Raw genomic sequence first — 21,168 nt, forward strand, 5'->3', positions numbered from 1 at the left:
GTAGCTGAACACTGTCTTGAAATGTTTTTTCTTTAATGTAGTTTATGATGAACCAATGTTATAACTTTGTAACGACAATTCAGTATAGAACCCAGTGGCTGTTATTACCATGAAACTCATCCTATACTATACCGTAACGGCAGTTCAGTAGCAAAACATTTCTGTAATGGTAGTTAAGATAATACTTAACAAGAGCTGTCCGTAAGACAGCGTGCTCGACTTTTCTCAGTGCTTGACTCTGAAATAGAGCTTTGCCAGTAAAAAAATATCAAAGTTAAAGAGACTTTATCAAAAACTTTAACCAAATATTCTAAGTTAAAAAGGGGCATAATTCTGTCAAATTCAAAGCTGAGTTAAGGGGATTGTTTCTCCTGGTGTAGACTTTGATAGTAAATTACTATTTTATGTTTCAAGTCAATAGCTTAGATAGTAGCAGAGATATTTGACTTTTTCAAAAACTTTAACCAATGGCGACGGCGATGCCGGAGCGAATACAATAGCTCTACTTTTTCTTCGAAAAGTCGAGCTAAACATGTAGCCAGTATCAAATGATAAGTTCATTACAACAGAAAGTGACCATTATCTTTGTGTGTTAATTGGTAATATTCCTACATCTTTTTGTCTTAACCAGAATAAGCAATTAGTGTCTTAATCAGTCATGAAACAATAGCTGTCCGTAAGACAGTGTGCTCCACTATTCGGCAATTTGACAGTAAAATGAATACATGTCTAAATAAGAGACCTCTACTTTAAAAGGAAGATACACCAAGGGGCATAATTCTGTCAAAAATATATGTCTATAAATGAAGCTTTCGAAAAAATGTAACATGAAAATTATAACAATTTTGTGACCTTGACCTTCGGTATAATGGGCCCAGCCCCTACACATACTTTATTCGTATGCTGGACAATGTTTGTGTGAACTTACAGTAAGATATAAGCAATAGTAACAAAGATATGACAGAAAAACAAAGATTGCTGGAAAACTTTAACCTTAAAAATAACCTAAGTATAACACTTTGGTGACCTTGAACTTGGGTACCATGGGCCCAGCCCCTGCACATAATTTGTTTGTATGCTGGACAATGTTTATGTGAACTTTCAGTAAGATATAAGCAATAGTAACAAAGATATGACAGAACAAGAGGACCATGATGGTCCTGAATCGCTCACCTCTTCCCACATGACCCAGTTTTGAGTATGACGTCGTTTTCTCTATTATTTGACACAGTGACCTAGTTTTTGAGCTCATGTGACCCAGTTTTGAACTTGACCTAGATATTATCAAGATAAAAATTCTGACCAATTTTCATGAAGATCCATTGAAAAATATGGTCTCTAGAGAGGTCACAAGGTTTTTCTATTATTTGACCTATGGACCTAGTTTTCGAAGGTACATGACCCTTTTTTGAATTTTACCTAGATATCATCAAGGTGAACATTCTCACTAATTTTCATGAAGATCTCATGAAAAATATGGCCTCTAGAGAGGTCACAAGGTTTTTCTATTTTTATACCTACTGACCTAGTTTTTGACCGCATGTGACCCAGTTTCGAAACTGACCTAGATATCATCAAGGTGAACATTCAGATCAATTTTCATGAAGATCCATTGAAAAATATGGCCTCTAGAGAGGTCAAAAGATTTTAATTATTTTAGACCTACTGACCTAGTTTTTGACCGCAGTTGACCCAGTTTCAATGTTGACCTAGATATCATCAAGATGAACATTCAGACCAACTTTCATACAGATCCCATGAAAAGTATGGCCTCTAGAGAGGTCACAATGTTTTTTTATTATTTGACCTACTGACCTAGTTTTTTAAGGCACATGACCCAGTTTCAAACTTGACCTAAATATCATCATGGTGAACATTCTGACCAATTTTCATGAAGATCCATTCAAGGGTATGGCCTCTAGAGAGGTCACAAGGTTTTTCTATTTTAAGACCTACTGACCTAGTTTTTGGTCGCAGTTGACCCAGTTTCAAACTTGACCTATATATCATCAAGATAAACACTCAGACCAACTTTCATACAGATCCCATAAAAAATATGGCCTTTAGAGAGGTCACAACGTTTTTTCATTATTTGACCTACTGACCTATTTTTTGAAGGCACGTGACCCACTTTCAAACTTGATCTAGATATCATCAAGATGAACATTCAGACCAACTTTCATACAGATCCCATAAAAAATATGGCCTTTAGAGAGGTCACAAGGTTTTTCTATTATTTGACGTACTGACCTAGTTTTTGAAGGCACGTGACCCACTTTTGAACCTGACCTAGATATCATCAAGGTGAACGTTCTGACCAACTTTCATGAAGATCTCATGAAATATATGGCCTCTAGAGAGGTCACAAGGTTTTTCTATTTTTAGACCTACTAACCTAGTTTTTGAAGGCACGTGACCCAGTTTCGAACCTGACCTAGATATCATCAAGGTGAACATTCCGACCAATTTTCATGAAGATCTTGTAAAATATATGGCCTCTAGAGAGGTCACAAGGTTTTTCTATTTTTAGACCTACTGACCTAGTTTTTGATGGCACGTGACCCAGTTTCGAACTTGACCTAGATATCATCAAGATGAACATTCTGACCAACTTTCATAAAGATCCCATGAAAAATGTGACCTCTAGAGTGGTCACAAGCAAAAGTTTACGGACGGACGGATACACGGACAGACGACGGACACCGCGCGATCACAAAAGCTCACCTTGTCACTTTGTGACAGGTGAGCTAAAAACAAAAATTGCTGAAAAACTTTAACCTTAAAAATAACCTAAGTATAACACTTTGGTGGCCTTGAACTTGGGTAACATGGGTCCAGCCCCTGCACATAATTTGTTTGCATGCCGTACAATGTTTATGTGAACTTTCAGTAAGATATAAGCAATAATAACAAAGATATGACAGAAAAACAAAGGTTGCTGAAAAACTTTAACCTTAAAAATAACCTAAGTATAACACCTTGGTGACCTTGACCTTATTCATAATGGCCCAGCCCCTGCACTTACTTTGTTTGTATACTGGACAATGTTTATGTGAAGTTATTATTATTATTATACCAGATTTATATAGCGCCCTTTTCATGATGACAAGTTACAGTAAAATATAAGCAATCGTAACAAAGATTTGACAAAGGTTGCCGGAAAATTTTAACCAAAGCTCACGCCGACGCCGGGGCATAGAATAGCCCCCCTATTCTCCAAATAGTGGAGCTAAAAAATTAACAAAGCATAGCCAGTACCTCTGCCTTAATCATTCAATTAATTTTAAAGGACAGCCAGTATTTGTTTGAAATCATACAAAATTTCCCCAATGCTATTTCAGTATGAAAATGCTTGAAGAAAAATTTATCAAGAAGAAAAACAAATCCATCAATTCTGGCCGTAATATGATAAAAAAAACAACCCAAAAAACTTCTATTTGGGCAATAATACAGTTCCAGTATTCTGATAAATTTTAACACTATGCTAAGGAATTTGTCAGCTATTGTGAATCGGTCTAAAAAATATTTGAAAATCATTACACATGCACACTTAAAAGAGTAACAATTTTACCAGATATAACTAATCTAAGAATTATCAGTAGCTGCCAGTTCCTCTGAATTTAACAATAAAGCAAAGCCAGTATTTTCTTGTCTAAGTCAAGCATTTAACAACAAAGCAAAGCCAGTATTTTCTTGTCTAAGTCAAGCATTTAACAACAAAGCACAGCCAGTATTTTCTTGCCACAGTCGAGCATTTAATAACAAAGCACAGCCAGTATTTTCTTGTCTAAGTCAAGCATTTAACAACAAAGCACAGCCAGTATTTTCTTGCCTCAGTCCAGCATTTAATAACAAAGCACAGCCAGTATTTTCTTGCCACAGTCGAGCATTTAACAAGGCAGTCTGAAGGACAGCTAAATCCCCCGCCACTGTTATGGATAGTGAAAGGGTAAACCTTAGACCTTTAGCTGTGACCTTGACATTGAACTGATATGGCTGACTCATGAATTCTGCACAATGTCTTGATGAGGTGATCATTTGACCCAAGTTTCATGAAAATCCTTCAAGGGGTTTAGGAGATACAGAGCTCAAACCTTTGACCTCGAGTTGTGACCTTGACCTTGAGTTGACATGGCTGACTCATGAGCTATTGATGAGGTGATCATTTGACCAAAGTTTGATGAAAATCCTTCAAGGGGTTTAGGAGATACAGAGTGGACACAAAATGAAAGGCTCAAACATTTGACCCTCAGTTGTGACCTTGACTCGTGGATTCTGCACATCCTCTTGATAAGGTGATCATTTGACCCAAGTTTGATGAAAATCCTTCAAGGGGTTTAGGAGATATAGAGCGGACACGAAATGGAAGGCTCAAACCTTTGACCTTAAGTTGTGACCTTGAGCCGGCATGGCTGACTCATGAGTTGTGCACATTGTCTTGATAAGGTGATCATTTAATCCAAGTTTCATAATTATCCTTCAAGAGGTTTAAGAGATACAGAGCGGACACGAAATGGTAGGCTCAAACATTTGACCTTTAGTTGTGACCTTGACCTTAAGCCGACATGGCTGACTCATGGGTTCTGCACATTGTCTTGATGAGGTAATCATTTGATTCAAGATCCATGATATCCTTCAAGGGGTTCAGGAGATACAAAGCGGACACAAAATGGAAGGCTCAAACCTTTGACCTTGAGTTGTGACCTTGAACTTGAACCGACATGACTGACTCATGGGTTCTACATATCGTCTTGATGAGGTGATCATTTCACCCAAGTTTCATGAAAATCCTTCAAGGGGTTAAGGAGATACAGAGCAGACACAAAATGTTATGGAAGGAAGGACGGAGACCATTCCTATAACCCCCCACCACTTCTGGCGGGGGATTAATAACAAAGCACAGCCAGTATTTTCTTGCCACAGTCGAGCATTTAATAACCAAACACAGCCAGTATTTTCTTGCCACATTTCCATTTTTTCTATTCCTACACACTATTAGACGGAAGTTTGCTTTAAAGATGACCTTAAATGAAATAAATAGAGACTGGTGGTGTAGTGGTTAAGTATTTGATGTTTACCTTATGAAGGCAGCAAATGATGGACTGGTAGCACCATGTACTAAATACTGCTTGCTTACTTAATGTAAATGTGACAAATTAGACAAATCCTTTAACTTAGACATCCTTATTTCTCCAATACTTTAACTTGAAATCTTTCCACTGAGAAAGCAGCAAACATGCAAAGGGAGGGAGGTGTATTGTGCAAGGGAGTAAAGTATGCCACCTTCTCAACTGAATGTTCATAGTCAAAGATCAGAAAAATAAAAGAATGCAGAAAAAGGGTTTAAAGTGTTAATGAAAAAAAAAAATGTTAAAAGTTGGTAGATTTAGAAAAGCAAGCTTGGATTCAGTACTTGGTGGAAGATTAAATTAAGACTTTTTCTGGAGTTACCTATACAGAATTCTCCATGTTACTCTCAAGACCTAACAGATTCATTTTGACCTTTGTATTTATTTAATTTATTATACAAATTTTGGCTATAATATTTAATGGTGATACATTTGGAGATCTGGTCTGTATATAAATTTAAGGGCCAAAACTTACCTTTAACTGACTTATTCATTGATCTTGACCTAGATTTTGCAAAAATAAATATTACTAATATCCAAAAAAGATATACCACCAGTTCTGGAGTGCAGACACAATATTCTGAATTTTCAGAAATTCAAGGGCAGTAACTCTGAAAATACTGGCTGTTAATAAAAACCTGAGAATTTATATAATAGGGAGGTCTATCCTCTATTACCTCAGTCGAGGTAAATAAACCCGTCCTTTTTCTGACTGGACACATCCAGTTGTCCGTTATTCAAGTGACTCATTGGCCATAACTCTGGAAACTGGCTTGTCACAGAAATAGGTAGAGATTTTACAGTTCAAAGAAAACAATTACAGAGTGGACGCTCAATTTTTATTAATTAAACGGTAATTAATGCTAGAGAAAATATGTAGCAAAGTTATTTTGCCAATAAGCATTCTGAACAGCTTGATAAAAGTTGAAAAAAGTGCTGAAGTAAGCGTTCACTGCTGGTTATCTATGTCCTGCCAAAGCAGACCTTTAAATACTACACAAATATTATGCTATCTTTTCAAAAAATGCCTTTTAAGAAAATACCGGCCTTCTAGTAATAGTATGCTCAACAATTTCTGACCCTTACATGCAAAAGCTTTCCCAAAATTGTCAAGGTTAAAAGAGTAAAATTTTGGCATTATAGAGGCTGACTCGAGTGGCTACTATATTTTATCAAAGACCTGTTTAGAGCCTAGATGCGTTCAGAACAATAATTTTACTTTGACAGAAATAAATTTTCACAAAAATTTTCAAATTATAAAGATACATTATTTTGCCAAAATATCAGCCAGAATTATGAAACCTGTCATGTGACGTCACATCACGAACCTAATGATTTAAGCAAAATTTGAAAAAAACAAACATTTTTTTTCCTTATCAAAACGTAACTTAACTAGATGGTCCTTTTTTTGAAAAAATACACATTGCCATTTCTATATTGATTATGCAGATTTTTAGGAAATGGAATACTGAAACATTATGAATGGTGCTATGCCAACTTGATGTACAAGACATGCATTGTAGTAACAGTACACTGAACTATTTGAAACCACTAACCGACACTAAAAAGCTATGTTGAACAAGCAAATTCGATGAATTGGTATCCCCCGCCGAAAGGGTTTGTGGTGAGGAATGGCAAAAAGATATATCCGGCGGGATCCGGACATTTGCCCCCCAGGACATTTGCCCCCCAATAAAAAACTGGACTGCTGGACATTTGCCCCCCAGTTGAAATGGTAGATAGGACATTTGCCCCCCAGTGCTTATTTCTGAAATGGACATTTGCCCCCCAATATTTTTGTCCCCTAGTGATTTTTTAGGAACTTAGTAGAAGATAATTATCATATTGTAGATAACAATGTCATTGTTTCTTACATCTTTCTAGTAGATAATTGCCAAATTAACAAGTTTGAGTGTTAAAAACATTGCACAAATTAAAAAATTATAACATTGTTATGAGCACTTTTATCACTCAATAATAGGCTATTATTTACCTTAACACCTGAATGTACTTAACATATTCATCAAATTTTTATCAATAACACACTTTTTTTTACAGAAAATTGCCTTTTAGGGTAATTTTGATAATTAAACAACATAAAACAAAGTATATCTACTGGACATAGGACAAAAATATTGGGGGGCAAATGTCCATTCTAAAAATAAGAAGTGGGGGGCAAATGTCCTATCTGCCATTTCAACTGGGGGGCAAATGTCTGGTAGTACATTTTTTCATTGGGGGGCAAATGTCCTGAGGGCAAGGTTTGTGCAGTCACAACTTAACATGTTGAAGGTTTGAACATTTAAAAAAAAAAAAAGGAATGGAAATATATATATCTATATATAGATATATGTATATATTTATTTTTTTAGGGGGTGGGGGTGCAGGGGAACGGGAGAGGAAACAAAATTTCACATGTTGATTATAAATACTGATTGAAAATTAGAAAATTAAAAATGAAAAAAAAAAAAAAGGTAAAAGGGTGAAGTTGGAGGGGGGGGGGGGGGGCAGAGGATGCATGATCAGTGGTGGGCATGACTGGGTGGAGAAGTGAGGTGGGGGAATGGTACAACTTGGAAGGTTTGAAAAAAATCTAAAATAAGAAATGAAAAAAAAAATTTTTTGGGGGAGGTGGGGGGGTGGGAGGGGGAGGGGTGTGACCAAGGCAAGTGGGTGACCAGGTGTGGGTGCACAACTTCACATGTTTATAATAAATGTTCACAGAAAAGAATGAAAGAAATTTAATGAAATTCTGCCAAATGGTAAGTTTGTTATGTACAAATATGTGGATTTTTAGACAATTAAAGGGCAATAACTCTGAAGTTACAGAAAGAAATCCGTACAAAATTGTCTGTGCACAACCACATTACAGTGCTCTAAATTCTGTTAAAGTTTCATAGTTCTAGGTCAAATATATCAAAAGTTATGATGCAGAAATTGGCATATCTATAGATATATAGTACCCTATATAGTTAACACTAGAAACTTCTAAGGGCCATAACTCTGGTGTTACTTGGGCAATCTGTCTTAAAATTGATGGGCCCCATAACCTCATAGTGGTGAACATGTATATGAAGTTTGTTTGAAAAAAATCTAAAATAAGGAATGATTTTTTTTTTTTTTTTTTTTTTTTGGTGGTGGGGGGGGGGGGTCGGGGGATAGGGGGGGGGGAGGTGTATGATCAAGGTAAGGGGGTGACCAGGTGTGGGTACACAACTTCACATGTTTACAATAAATGTTCATGGAAAAGAATGAAAGAAATTTAATGAAATTCTACCAAATGGTAAGTTTGTTATGTACAAATATGTGGATTTTTATACAATTAAAGGGCAATAACTCTTAATTTACAAATAAATCCAAATGAAATTGTGTGTACACAACCACATTATGGTGATCTAAATTCTGTTTAAGTTTCATAGTTCTAGGTCAAATAAATCAAAAGTTATGATGCAGAAATTGCCATATTTATAGTACCCTATATAGTTAACACTAGAAACTTCTAAGGGCCATAACTCTGGTGTTACTTGGGCAATCTGACTGAAACTTGACGGGCCGCAAGAACTCATTGTGGTGAACATGTATATGAAGTTTTAAATAAATATTCCCAACCATTTCCTAGATATGGCTCCGGACGGACGGACGGAAAGACGGACGGAAGGACGGACGGACGGACAACACCAAAACTATATCCCTCTGACTTTCGTCGGGGGATAAAAAGAGCAACTATTGATTTAGCCAATCCTGTTTAAATAACTTTTGCACAATACTTACTTTAATTAAAGATATACATGTGCTTGACTGATTCATGGAAAGGGTCTTCATCACAAAGCCATGTTCTTTCATGCTCACAGCCATTGGAATATCTGAAATTGTTAATAAATGGCTTAAATTTAATATTGCATGTACACTGAGTTTTCTGTTTGTTTTGGGTTTAAATGCCGTTTTTCAACAGTTATGTAAAGGCGGGCAGTTATTCTAATCAGTGTTCCTGGAGTCTGTTCCAGTACAAACCTGTTTTCTGCAAGTAATTGCCAACTTCCCCACATGAATCAGAGGCAGAAGATGATTGACTTCAGACACAATTATCAAATCGTCAGGAAGAACAAAAGTCCTGCCCGGGGATCAAACTGACACGACCCTGCAATCCACAGATCTGCGCTCTACCTATTGAGCTAAACGGACAGGTACTGAGTTTTCTATATTACTCGAGTACTTGCTGATTTTTCGATTGAGTACTCGCTTACTCATTAAAATTCACTGCCCGGTTTCCTTAACTGGAATAGGCAAGAATTGGCCAGATTTTGGATTTGTTCACTATTAAAAGCAGGTCATTTGAAATTATCAGTTGTTTCACCAGGGGTCCTGTAAGCAGTGACATAATGATATAAAACCATTCTTTTATTGTTGAATACAGTTTTCAATAATAACTGTGCTAACTGGAAAGCTCGAGAATATAAACCCAACACAGATGTTAACAGTTTATTGATATATTATAATGAACATTTCATATCCATGTAATGACTTTTTTATATTATAAAGGATATGTTTTCTATGATGTACTGTTAAAATTTAACATTTGCACACAATTTGTCACCTTAGTGTTAAAAGTGAATAAGTCCTTTTTTAAGTCAATGCAGTTATCCACTTCTTGCACTGAGGTGTGATGTGATTCTAATTGTTTATGATATGTAAGTGGTACTGCAATAAACTTTATTAATTACAATTTACAGTGAACATGATTTCGCAAACAACTGTTATCTGCCAGGGGTCATTATTGATCACTGTGCATCAGTTCAAACCTTTATGTTGTATAATCTGGGTAATTAGTCGAAAATATGACAGTTTGGTGACGTTTAAACAGCCACGTTAAAATGGACGTGTTTGTACAGCAGTCTTTTTTCGGCGACGCCGTCTAAATTCGTTTTCGTTACCTATGCCACGTGACTTCAGTTTGCAAATCAAACTACTTGATAACGCATTACAGATAATTTATCAAAATGGAAGATTTATGCAACACTCTGCCTGATTGGACGAGAGTGTCAATTTCTTTCACTCTGTTGATTGTGCAACGCAGAGTGAAATGTAGACAAAGCGTTTATCCTAAACGACGCTGTTCACAGTTTTAAAGCTAACTTTGGCTCAGTATATTTAGCAAGAATATTGATATATCTCAAAATGATAAGTAAGTTTAATAAATATGATAAAAACCTGTTCAAATACCAACATATATCAAATTAAAGAAAGAGCTGAATACGGTCTGCGTATCACATGAATAAGGGTGTGATAAGAGTCTTTTATGTAGAGAAGTGCTTTTTAAAAGATTTTCCTCGTTACAATTGTCGTCTGTATATGAAAAGGTTTCTTGCTTTTGTGACTATTCAGATTGCATATTAAAATGAGTACTTGATTGCTTTGATATATTTGTTATAAATTATTTAACTGATTTATTATATATGAATATTTTTCTTTAGTATGGTATGCAAATATTGAACTCATTTGAAATCTGTTTTATTATATATATGCTATATAATGACTGAATCTCATTACTCTGAAAATGAAGGTACACTACATACAGTTTATCTATGTGATATGACTACTGTCAAACTTTGCTTATGAAACAGAAATATTGAAATAATTACAATTGTATGTTTTGCTTGACCTTCACTTTTTTTTAGGTGTGACGTCATTGTCCAAAGATTCATGAATAGCGAATATGCATTAGTTAAAGCGGGATCAGTTGGCCTATTTTAGAAATAAATAAAAATAAATAATAAATAAATCCTTTGATTTTTTCTCATGTATTCTAATCAAACTTGATTTGTAGCATCTTTATTAGGCCCGCAGCCAACTTTGTTCAGCTGGGACATTTAACCACTTTTAGGGGCTGCTAGAGCTAAAACTAGAAATGCCTTTACACAGCGTCTCATGAACAGCTTGGTGGATCTTTGTCATACTTGGTCTGGAGCATCATTATAAGGTCCTCTTCCAAATTTATTTATATAGGAACTTGGGCCCTATTAGGGACCACTATAGCTAAAAGTAGATATGCCTTTCTTCGCATTAACCACTAAAATGTAATGGATTTTTATCAAACTCGATGTGTAACAATATCGTAAGGTCTCCTGCTATTTTGTTACAAATGGGGATAGGGACCAATTTAGCTAAGATATAAACACGTTTAATGACCTCTTCTCATGAACCGCTTCATGAATCTTCATCAAACTACTGCTGTAATTATTCGTCTAAGGATAAACGAAACAAAATTGCAACCTTACGAAACCTTTGCGAAAAATTAAAAGAAAACCATTTAAATTGTTAAAGTGCGGTGTTTAGTTTTGCAATTTGAAAAATGTTAGATGAAAGATGAATGTTAGATGAAAAATTCATAAACTTCTTTCCTTATTACAATTCGCCGACCATCATTTTTAAAGATATTTCTTGTTTTCTTTTATATTTTTATTTATTTTCACCTCCAGAGTGTTAACTAGCTATTACTTTGATTTGACCTGGTAACCTTGTTTTTGACCCCACCTGACCCAGATTTGAACTTGACCTAACAATCACCAAAATTAACATTCTGACCAGGTTTCATTAAGATACAGTCACAAATGTGGCCTCTACAGTGTTAACAAGCTTTTCCTTTGATTTGACCTTGTGTCCTAATTCTTGACCCCAGATGACCCAATATCAAACTCGACCAAGATTTTATTGAAGATAACATTCTGACAATCATTAAGATTGGGCAAAAATTGTGACCTCTGGAGTGCTAACAGTCAAATTGTTGATGACAGATAATGACAAACAACAACAATGGACACAGGGCAATCACAAAAGCTCACCTTGAAAACTTTCTGCTCAGGTGAGCTAATACGAGACTGGGTCAAGTGGTTCTCAAGTTATTGATTGAAAAGAGTTTTCTATGTTTAGCACCCTGTGACCTCGACCTTTGATAGAGTGATCCCAAAATCAATAGGGGTCATCTACTCTGCATGTCCAATCAACCTATGAAGTTTCAACATTCTGGGTCAAGTGGTTCTAAAGTTACCGACCGGAAATGGTTTTCCATGTTCAGGTGCCTGTGACCTTGGCCTTTAACAGAGTGACCCCAAAAACAATAGGGATCATCTACTCTGCATGTCAAATCATCATCCTATGAAGTTTCAACATTCTAGGTCAAGTGGTTCTTAAGTTATTGATTGGAAATGGTTTTCCATGTTATGGCCCTGTAGTGACCCAAAAATAAATAGGTGTCATCTATGAAGTTTCAACATTCTGGGGTCAAGTGGTTCTGACGTTATTGATCGGAAAAGGTTTTCCATGTTCAGGCCACTGTGACCTTGACCTTTGATGGAGTGACCCCAAAAACAAAAGGGGTCGTCTACATCATAAGCCCTGCCAACCTATGAAGTTTGAAGGTTCTAGGCCAAATCTTTCTCCAATTATTGATCAGAAATGAAGACTTTTTCTTTTTATCACCTTGTGCAATCTATTACAGACACTGTCACCAGACTTACACCTTTTGATCAATACTGATGATGGTCACTAAGTAATATGTAGATACATCTACCTTCCATTAAAGATAGCAGTACAAAGAGGAATTGCATATATCTTCATCCAAACCACTACAATCCCTTTTAACAAATAAATCATAATTTAATATACTGTGAAATCAGTTATATACTTGGCAATGAAATTTCGCAGTTTTGGCAGTCATGAATTTGTTTGCTTGTTTGTTTTGGCTTTAACACCATGTTCCAACAGTATTTCAGTTATGTAACGGCAGGCAGTTAACCCAACCAGTGTTTCTAGATTCTGTACCAGTAAAAACCTGTTCTCTGCAAATAATTGCAAACTTCCCAACATGAATCTGAGGTGGAGGACAAACACCATGTCTTTTATCAAATCATCACAGAGAACATACATCTTGGCCAGGGCTTGAACTTATGACCCCGCAATTTGTATGTCTGCACTCTCCCTATTGAGCTAAGTGGGCAGGCTGCCATGAAATTCAAACGGAACATTTACTGATTTATCATGATGTGATTTCATTGACTGAAACAAGAAACCTACGAAAATTAGTGATTTCACAGTACTCATACATGCCATAATTTTTCAGAACATTTCCGTGATTCTGAGTTAAAATTTCAGGGATTTTTACCTTTTGTCCGCAACATACACCGTGACATTGGTATAAGTCCATTTCATGCTAAAATATCATAATATTTCATGTAGTTTCCTGAGATAAACATTATTCACTTGCTTGTCTTCATTTACTGCAAATGTCGTCTAGCTTTCTAAGGGAGGTAAGTACATGTACAGGTAATACACATCTATAGTTCGGCACGTGAATTTATTGCGTTCCCGAGGTGAACAGAATTACGAGACTTACTGTATACGAAGAATCAACCTGGTCATCGTACTTTAGATTCTAGCTAATTTGGTATCATTCTAAAGCTTAAACATTTATCTTATGATTGAATTGAATCCTTAAAGGAATAAAATAAATCTTATAGATAAAATCGACAATATATTAAAATATTTGGAGTTGGGTCAATTTTCATGGGTCGGTCAACAAAAGGCATTGAACATTTTAATTTAGAATATATGTTAAAATCGATCTAGATCTTAAATAATTACACCCTTTTAAAATAATTATCGTTTAATTGACCATTTCAATAATTTCTTCCATAAAGGCTACATGTAGCTTTACCGCGAACGTGCTAAAAACAAAGAGAATTACGACTACTGTTCCTAATTTAAGTATCATTAAAAAGTTATTGATTGCATAATCCTGTCATTTCTTAATCAGGGTCATCATAATAACTGACTGTAACTTAATCAGTGTCATCAAAAGATCGTCGCGTGATCAAAGCGGACTTAATCAACACGTGTCCGGCTCGAGGGCATGAAACTGATATTGGATAATTAGAAATAAACAAAGTGACACCCGGGACTGTTTATTATGTAAAATTGAACAATTTATAGACAAAACAAGAGGGTCATGATGACACTGAATCGCTCACCTAAGTAACATGTTTTAAATGGCAAACTGATGCTAAAATATTAGAAAGTAGGTCAGTAGGTCACATTCATGGTCACTGAAAGACAGTTTTAAGATTGATGTGCAAAATTGTACATTTCATCCAAATTTAAAGGCTGTATCTTGAAAAACAAGAAAGTAGGTCAGTAGGGCAAGGTCATAGTCATGTGATCCCTAATCGCTTGAGTTATCAGGTAATTATAATTAGTCTAGGAAATATGAGCTGATAATTTTTTGAGTCATTTTTCCTATATAAATCATAATTATAACATGTGACCCACAGGGCAGGGCCTCTTTTCACCCCTGGGGGGCATAATTTGAACAAACTTGTTAGAGATCAACCAGGCAATGTTACAAACCAAATATCAAATGCCTCCGCCTTGAACTTTCAGACAAGAAGATCTTTAATTTTTTTCCTATATAAGTCTATTTTAAACTTGGTACCCCCAGGGCAGGGCTCTTTTCACCCTAAAGCCATACTTTGAACAATTTTGGTAGAGAAACACTAGGAAAGGCAACATACTTCATATCAAAAGTCTAGGCCTTGCAGTTTCAGGCAAGAAGATTTTTAAAGTTTTTTTCCTATATAAGTCTATGTAAAACATGAGACCCCCTGGGCAGGGCCTCTTTTGAACCCAGGGGCATAATTTGAACAATTTTGGTAGAGGACCACAAGGCAATGCTACATACAAAATATCAAAGGCCTAGGTCATGTAGTTTTAGACAAGAAGATTTTAAATTTTTTTACTATGTAAGTCTATGTAAAACTTGTGACCCCCAGGGCGGGGCCTCTTTTCACCCCAGGGGCACAATTTGAACAATATTGATAGAGGACCATAAGATGATGTCACACGCCAAATATCAAGGCTCTACGCCTTGCGGTTTTGGACAAGAAGATTTTTAAAGTTTTTCATATCAGTTTCCATGGCAACCAGAGTTCTGCATAGAATTGAATTCTTTGAACAATTTTGAAAGGGGACCACCCAAGGATCATTCCTGTGAAGTTTGGTGTAATTCTGCCCAGTGGTTTTCAAGAAGATTTTTTTAGAAAATGTTGACGGACGGACGACAGGCGATGGACATTGAGCAGTCACAAAAGCTCACCATCAGCCTTCGGCTCAGGTGAGCTAAAAAGTTTTGGGGGGATTATTTTTATTTTTTCCAGTATTTTTTTTTCCGGGACATTTCAAGATTGTATGGGACACCGGGACAAGTATGTTATATCCGGGACAATCCCGGACCATCGGGGACGTATCACATGTATGCAGTACTCCATGCAATCAAACAAGACAGAACAAAATTTCCCAAACAGAAAAGCTTTAGTCATTTTTAACCCATATCACACTGGACACAATTGATTCTGCAGTCTGATCACGATCTGCACTGTTTGCCATTCAGTCAGTATCTTTTTGGTAAGCACCCTTTTAACAGTTTTAACATGGTATTGTTCAAAGACAAGTTCATTACAGAAATTCAGCTGGGTAAAGGTTAACTTACCAGTATAGTTAGACGGAAGCACAATAACTCTAAGGCTGTACATATGTTGTTGAAATCTGGCTGCTGACTTTCTACAGCTTATCAAACCAAGCCATACATCCTGTCTCAAGGCCATTTTCAACAGTGCCACACACCTCGACAGCACCTCTCCCGGCAAGCCTGCTACCTCACACACCTGAATAGATATTACTGCTTAAAACAAATAGCTGCATGAGTTAGCTTCAATATTAAATCAAATATAATGTATATCATACTTGAGAGCAATTTCCATATCAGCAGTATTTCATCATTGGATTACTTTGTTGGGTTTTACGCCACATCAACAAAAGTCATAAGGTGGCAATTCAGAATTTGATGGTGGAGGAAAACATAAGGTATCAGTCCATCCATCATTACAGGCACAGGTGAGCACCTGGGTAGATCCACTGGATGGCTTCCACAAATGAAAGATTCTTCACCCCAAGCAATGTATTAAACTAGAGGGGCAAATAATCAGTGGCCTTAACCACTTGAACATGGGGGCCCCATACAATATTTGATATTCCATAACTAAATATCCTTGTAATCTTGTGCAGTACCAATGAAGTTCTAAATTATTTGTGATATATTTCGAATAAGGAAAAATGTAACGAATAATAGGGCCATGATGGCCCTACAGGGGTGTGGAATTCCTATGTCCGACTTGTCTGACTCGGGACTTTTCGACGGCGGACAAGTGAGTTTTTGCATTCCGTTTGTCCGTGGACAAGCACAAATTTTCTGGTTTGAAATGAAAGAAGGAAAAAATTATTTAGAAACGCTGAACAGTGCTTCAAGTTTACGCAGTTAATAAAATAATTTGACATACAAAACGGATGTTTCACCCGCCGAGGGCCTCTCGATTTCTCCAGTTTTGGGAAAACCATACTGCGTCTAAATTTAGCATCTCTTTCTCTGCGTTTTGATTGGTTCCATGTCACGAACTCGGCAAATAGAAACCGGAAACGTAAACAATTATCACAAAGTTTTGGACAAACTCGTTGTTACGACCTCGTCTGCCAACAAAAATGGAAGTCAACAGTCAAAGCACAAAAACCTCGCTAGTATGAGTCAGGAATTTTCATGTTTTCTTACTGTAACAGTCAGAATGTTTCATGCTTTCTCACATGATTTCACATGGCATGATGGGCAGTCTTCCAGATATTTCTGTTAAATGTCCGACGGCCTCGCGGACGAACACAACCTAAAGTTCCGAAAGCTTAATTTTTGAAACAGCTACAGTATTACACTTTATTATGTTTGCTTTTGTTACTACTTGTAGATTTTGTCCAAAATAAAGAATTATTTGCATGCTAAAATGTTGAAAATCCGGGCAAGTAAGTTTTGACTGCGGACAAGTAGATTTTTAAGTCTCATTTGTCCGTGGACAAGTGAAAAATATTGGGATTTCCACACCCCTGCCCTATAGTTGCTTGCCTGAACAATTAAAATTTCTATTAAATAAATACAGGTAGGCAATAAGTATGTGTTTATGCTTTGTTTTGTTATTTTCCCCCTATATATGGGGCCAGTCTTAACCCAAGGGGATAATTTGAGCAATCTTGGTAAAAGACTACTACACAATGCTACATACCAAATATCAAAGCTCTAGGCCATGTGGTTTTGTACAAGATTTTCAAAGTTTTTTCCTCTATAAGTTTATATAAACCATGTGACCCCCCAAGGACCCATATCTGATCCTAGGGGGATAATGTGAACAATTGGTACAGGACCATTAGATGATGCTACATACAAAATATCAAAGCCCTAGGCCTTGTGGTTTAGGACAAAAAGATTTTCAAAGTTTTTTCCCTGTAAAAGTCAATATAAACTATTGACCCCTATAGCGGGGCCATATTTGACCCTAGTGATATAATCTGAACAGTCTTTGTAGAGGCCCACTAGTTGATGCTACATACCAAATACCAAAGCCCTAGGCCCTGTGGTTTTGGATAAGAAGATTTTCAAAGTTTTTCCCTATACAAGTCTATATAAACCATGTGATCCCCAGGGCGGGGCCATATTTGACCCTAGGGGGATAATTTGAATAATCTTGGTAGAGGACCACTAGATGCTGTTACATACCAAATATCAAAGCCCTAGGACCTGTTGTTTTGGACAAGAAGATTTTCAAAGATTTTCCTTTATAAGTCTATGTTAACCAGATGACCCTAGGGGGATAATTTGAACATTCTTGGTAGAGGACCACTAGATGCTGTTACATATCAAATATCAAAGCCCTAGGACCTGTTGTTTTGGACAAGAAGATTTTCAAAGATTTTCCTTTATAAGTCTATGTAAACCAGATGACCCCTGGGCCGGGGCCATATTTGACCCTAGGGGGATAATTTGAACAATCTTGGTAGAGGACCACTAGATGCTGTTACATACCAAATATCAAAGCCCTAGGACCTGTTGTTTTGGACAAGAAGATTTTCAAAGATTTTCCTTTTTATGCCTAAGACTAGTGTAAACCAGACGACCCCCAGGGCAGGGCCATATTTGACCCTAGGGGGATAATTTGAACAATCTTGGTAGAGGACCACTAGATGCTGTTACATACCAAATATCAAAGCCCTAGGACCTGTTGTTATGGACAAGAAGATTTTCAAAGATTTTCCTTTAGGCAATAGAAAATTAGTTTTTAGATTCTCATCCCCGCCCGCCCCTATCTGAAACTCCCCGCCTCAAAATTTTTTATTAGTCAAAATTCGGATATCCAAAATTTTATATCCGGATACCAGTACACTTGCATAAACATTGCATAATTCTCGAGTTTAAAGAAAATGTCTGACATATTGTGGTGATGCAAAGACAATTTAACAGCATTTGACAGTATCTGATATTAAAATTTACCATGACATTACCTCTTATCATAATAAATTAAGAGAAATGATCATAAAATATCGGCAATTCACACAACTAGCAGACATTCTGGCAACCTACTTTTGATTTCAAAAACTTTTAGAACAAGAGCTGTCCGTATGACAGCGCGCTCGACTTTTCTCAGTGCTTGACTCTGAATTAGAGCTTTGCCAGAAAAAAAAACCCAAGTTAAAAAGGGACATAATTCTGTCAAAATTAAAATCAGTTATGGGAATTGTGTCTCCTGGTGTAGACTTTGATAGAAAATAACTATTTTGAGTTTCAAGTCAAAAGCTTTAATAGTAACAGAGACATGTGACTTTATCAATTTTTTTTTAAAAATTCTAAGTTAAAAAGGGGCATAATTTTGTCAAAATTAAAACCAGAGTTATGGGAATTGTGTCTCCTGGTGTAGTCTTTGATAGTAAATACCTATTTTGAGTTTCAAGTCAAAAGCTTTAATAGTAACAGAGATATTTGACTTTATCAAAAATTTTAACAAAAAATTCTAAGTTAAAAAGGGGCATAATTCTGTCAAAATTCAAATCAGAGTTATGGGGATTCTTTCTCCTGGTGTAGACTTTGATGGTAAATAAGTATTTTGAGTTTCAAGTCAAAAGCTTTAATAGTAACAGAGATATTTGACTTTATCAAAAATTTTAACAAAAAATTCTAAGTTAAAAAGGGGCATAATTCTGTCAAAATTCAATCAGAGTTATGCGGATTCTTTCTCCTGGTGTAGACTTTGATGGTAAATAAGTATTTTAAGTTTCAAGTCAAAAGCTTTGATAGTAACAGAGATATATGACTTTATCAAAAATTTTAACAAAAAATTCTAAGTTAAAAAGGGGCATAATTCTGTCAAAATTCAATCAGAGTTTTGAGGATTGTTTCTTCTGGTGTAGATTTTGATGGTAAATAAGTTTTTTAAGTTTCAAGTCAATAGCTTTGACAGTAACAGAGATATTTGACTTTATCAAAAACTTTAACCAAAAATTCTAAGTTAAAAAGGGGCATAATTCTGTCAAAATTCAAATCAGAGTTATGGGGATTGTTTCTCCTGGTGTAGACTTTGATAGTAAATACCTATTTTAAGTTTCAAGTCAATAGCTTTGATAGTAACAGAGATATTTGACTTTATCAAAAACTTTAACCAACGCCGACGCCGGGGCGAGTGCAATAGCTCTACATTTTCTTTGAAAAGTCGAGCTAAAAAGGTAAAGCCAATGTATTTTCTTATCCTGATTTGATTGTTATTGATTTTTATTGATTATAAATAAGTATCTGTTGTCTGGATTTCAATATTTCAATTGTGTTTAACAGGAACATTTGCCTTCGTGGGGAAGCCTGACATGCCATTTTCACGTGCAAAGAATACTGAACTAACTGGCTATTTGTTTCATAGATCTGGAAATAGGATAAAAATATGTTATGTATGCAAGTGCATCTATTTAAGAAACATCTGAATTTTTTTCAGGTGTAAAACTACTAGATTCCTCGTATTTTATACTTTAAGCTCAAAAGTCAATAGCATCATTATCGGTTACAGGGGTATATAGCTTTTAGCACATGCTCAGCAGGAATGACAGATTGATTGTTTTCTTTACAGGTCGTCGTTGTACTTTGACAGAACTAAATATTTTGAATTTGCAAATACATTGAACAGATAAATATTTATTTGCCATTGTTGTAGATTTAACTATTTGTAGATCTACAGGATACAATCAACCTTCAGACAAAATGATTTACAATCACATTACAGTAAACCTCACTTATAAGGAACTCGGATATAAAGAACACTCGATTATAAGGAACAGTTTTCAATTCCCCGATCTAATTCCTTCTTTATCCAATGTAAAAATCCTTGGATATAGGGAACTCGGTTATAACGAACACTCGGTTATAAGGAACACTTTTTCCAGTCCCAAAGTACGAAATTCAGTGGAATACCCCTCGGTTATAGTGGATAGACATAAAGAATAAAAAATATTGAAAATCGGAAATAAACATGAACATCGCTGATGACGTCAGAGTAAACTCGGCACTTTCACACACTTTCATGTACTTGAATAAAAACAAATTATTTCATTTCTATGATCTTAAGTTTGTTAATTCAAGGATACAATAAAAAGAAAATATATAATATCATCATTAACATTTATCAAATACTACACGATAGTAGACTTGAAATTATAATATTGGTCATTATTAGTCTAGTTTGAAAATGAAAATATCCTAATAAATGTGCTAATTACGCGTGATTAACAAAAGGTCCCAAGCTGTTCTCTATAAGCGAGGTTTACTGTAGAAATAAGATAAAAAGATAAAAGTTTATGACATGAAATTTTTTTTTTTTTCATAAACATATGCATTTCAAAATGAGTTTAACATATAAAAGATTTCAAAGACACAGCAACATACACTAGAATATCAATACAGTGATATTTTAAATATAATTTGTCAAATTGACCTCCAGACTCCCATATTTCCCAATTAAAAAATAAACAAGCAAATTCGATGAATTGGTATCCCCCGCCGAAAGGGTTTGTGGTGAGGAATGGCAAAAAGATATATCCGGCAAAAAGTTAAGGATGTTAATAAGAAGCAAATAATTTCATT

General features: G+C 35.7%; 1 protein-coding gene across 1 annotated transcript in view; it reads right to left on the reverse strand.

Annotated features, from left to right (window-relative positions):
- Positions 1-15,825, reverse strand: part of LOC123535105 (uncharacterized) — a 32,207-nt gene extending 16,382 nt beyond the window's left edge. Inside the window, exons 1-2 of the mRNA XM_053520416.1 lie at positions 15,667-15,825; positions 8,901-8,992 (exon numbers count right to left, since the gene is read on the reverse strand). Coding sequence (XP_053376391.1) covers positions 8,901-8,992; positions 15,667-15,781 — 207 coding nt within the window. The 5' untranslated portion in view covers positions 15,782-15,825. The remainder of the gene's footprint in view (positions 1-8,900; positions 8,993-15,666) is intronic.
- Between the last annotated feature and the right edge of the window lie 5,343 nt (positions 15,826-21,168).

The sequence above is a fragment of the Mercenaria mercenaria genome, chromosome 12 (genome assembly GCF_021730395.1).
Source record: "Mercenaria mercenaria strain notata chromosome 12, MADL_Memer_1, whole genome shotgun sequence".
NCBI classification, from domain to species: domain Eukaryota; kingdom Metazoa; phylum Mollusca; class Bivalvia; order Venerida; family Veneridae; genus Mercenaria; species Mercenaria mercenaria.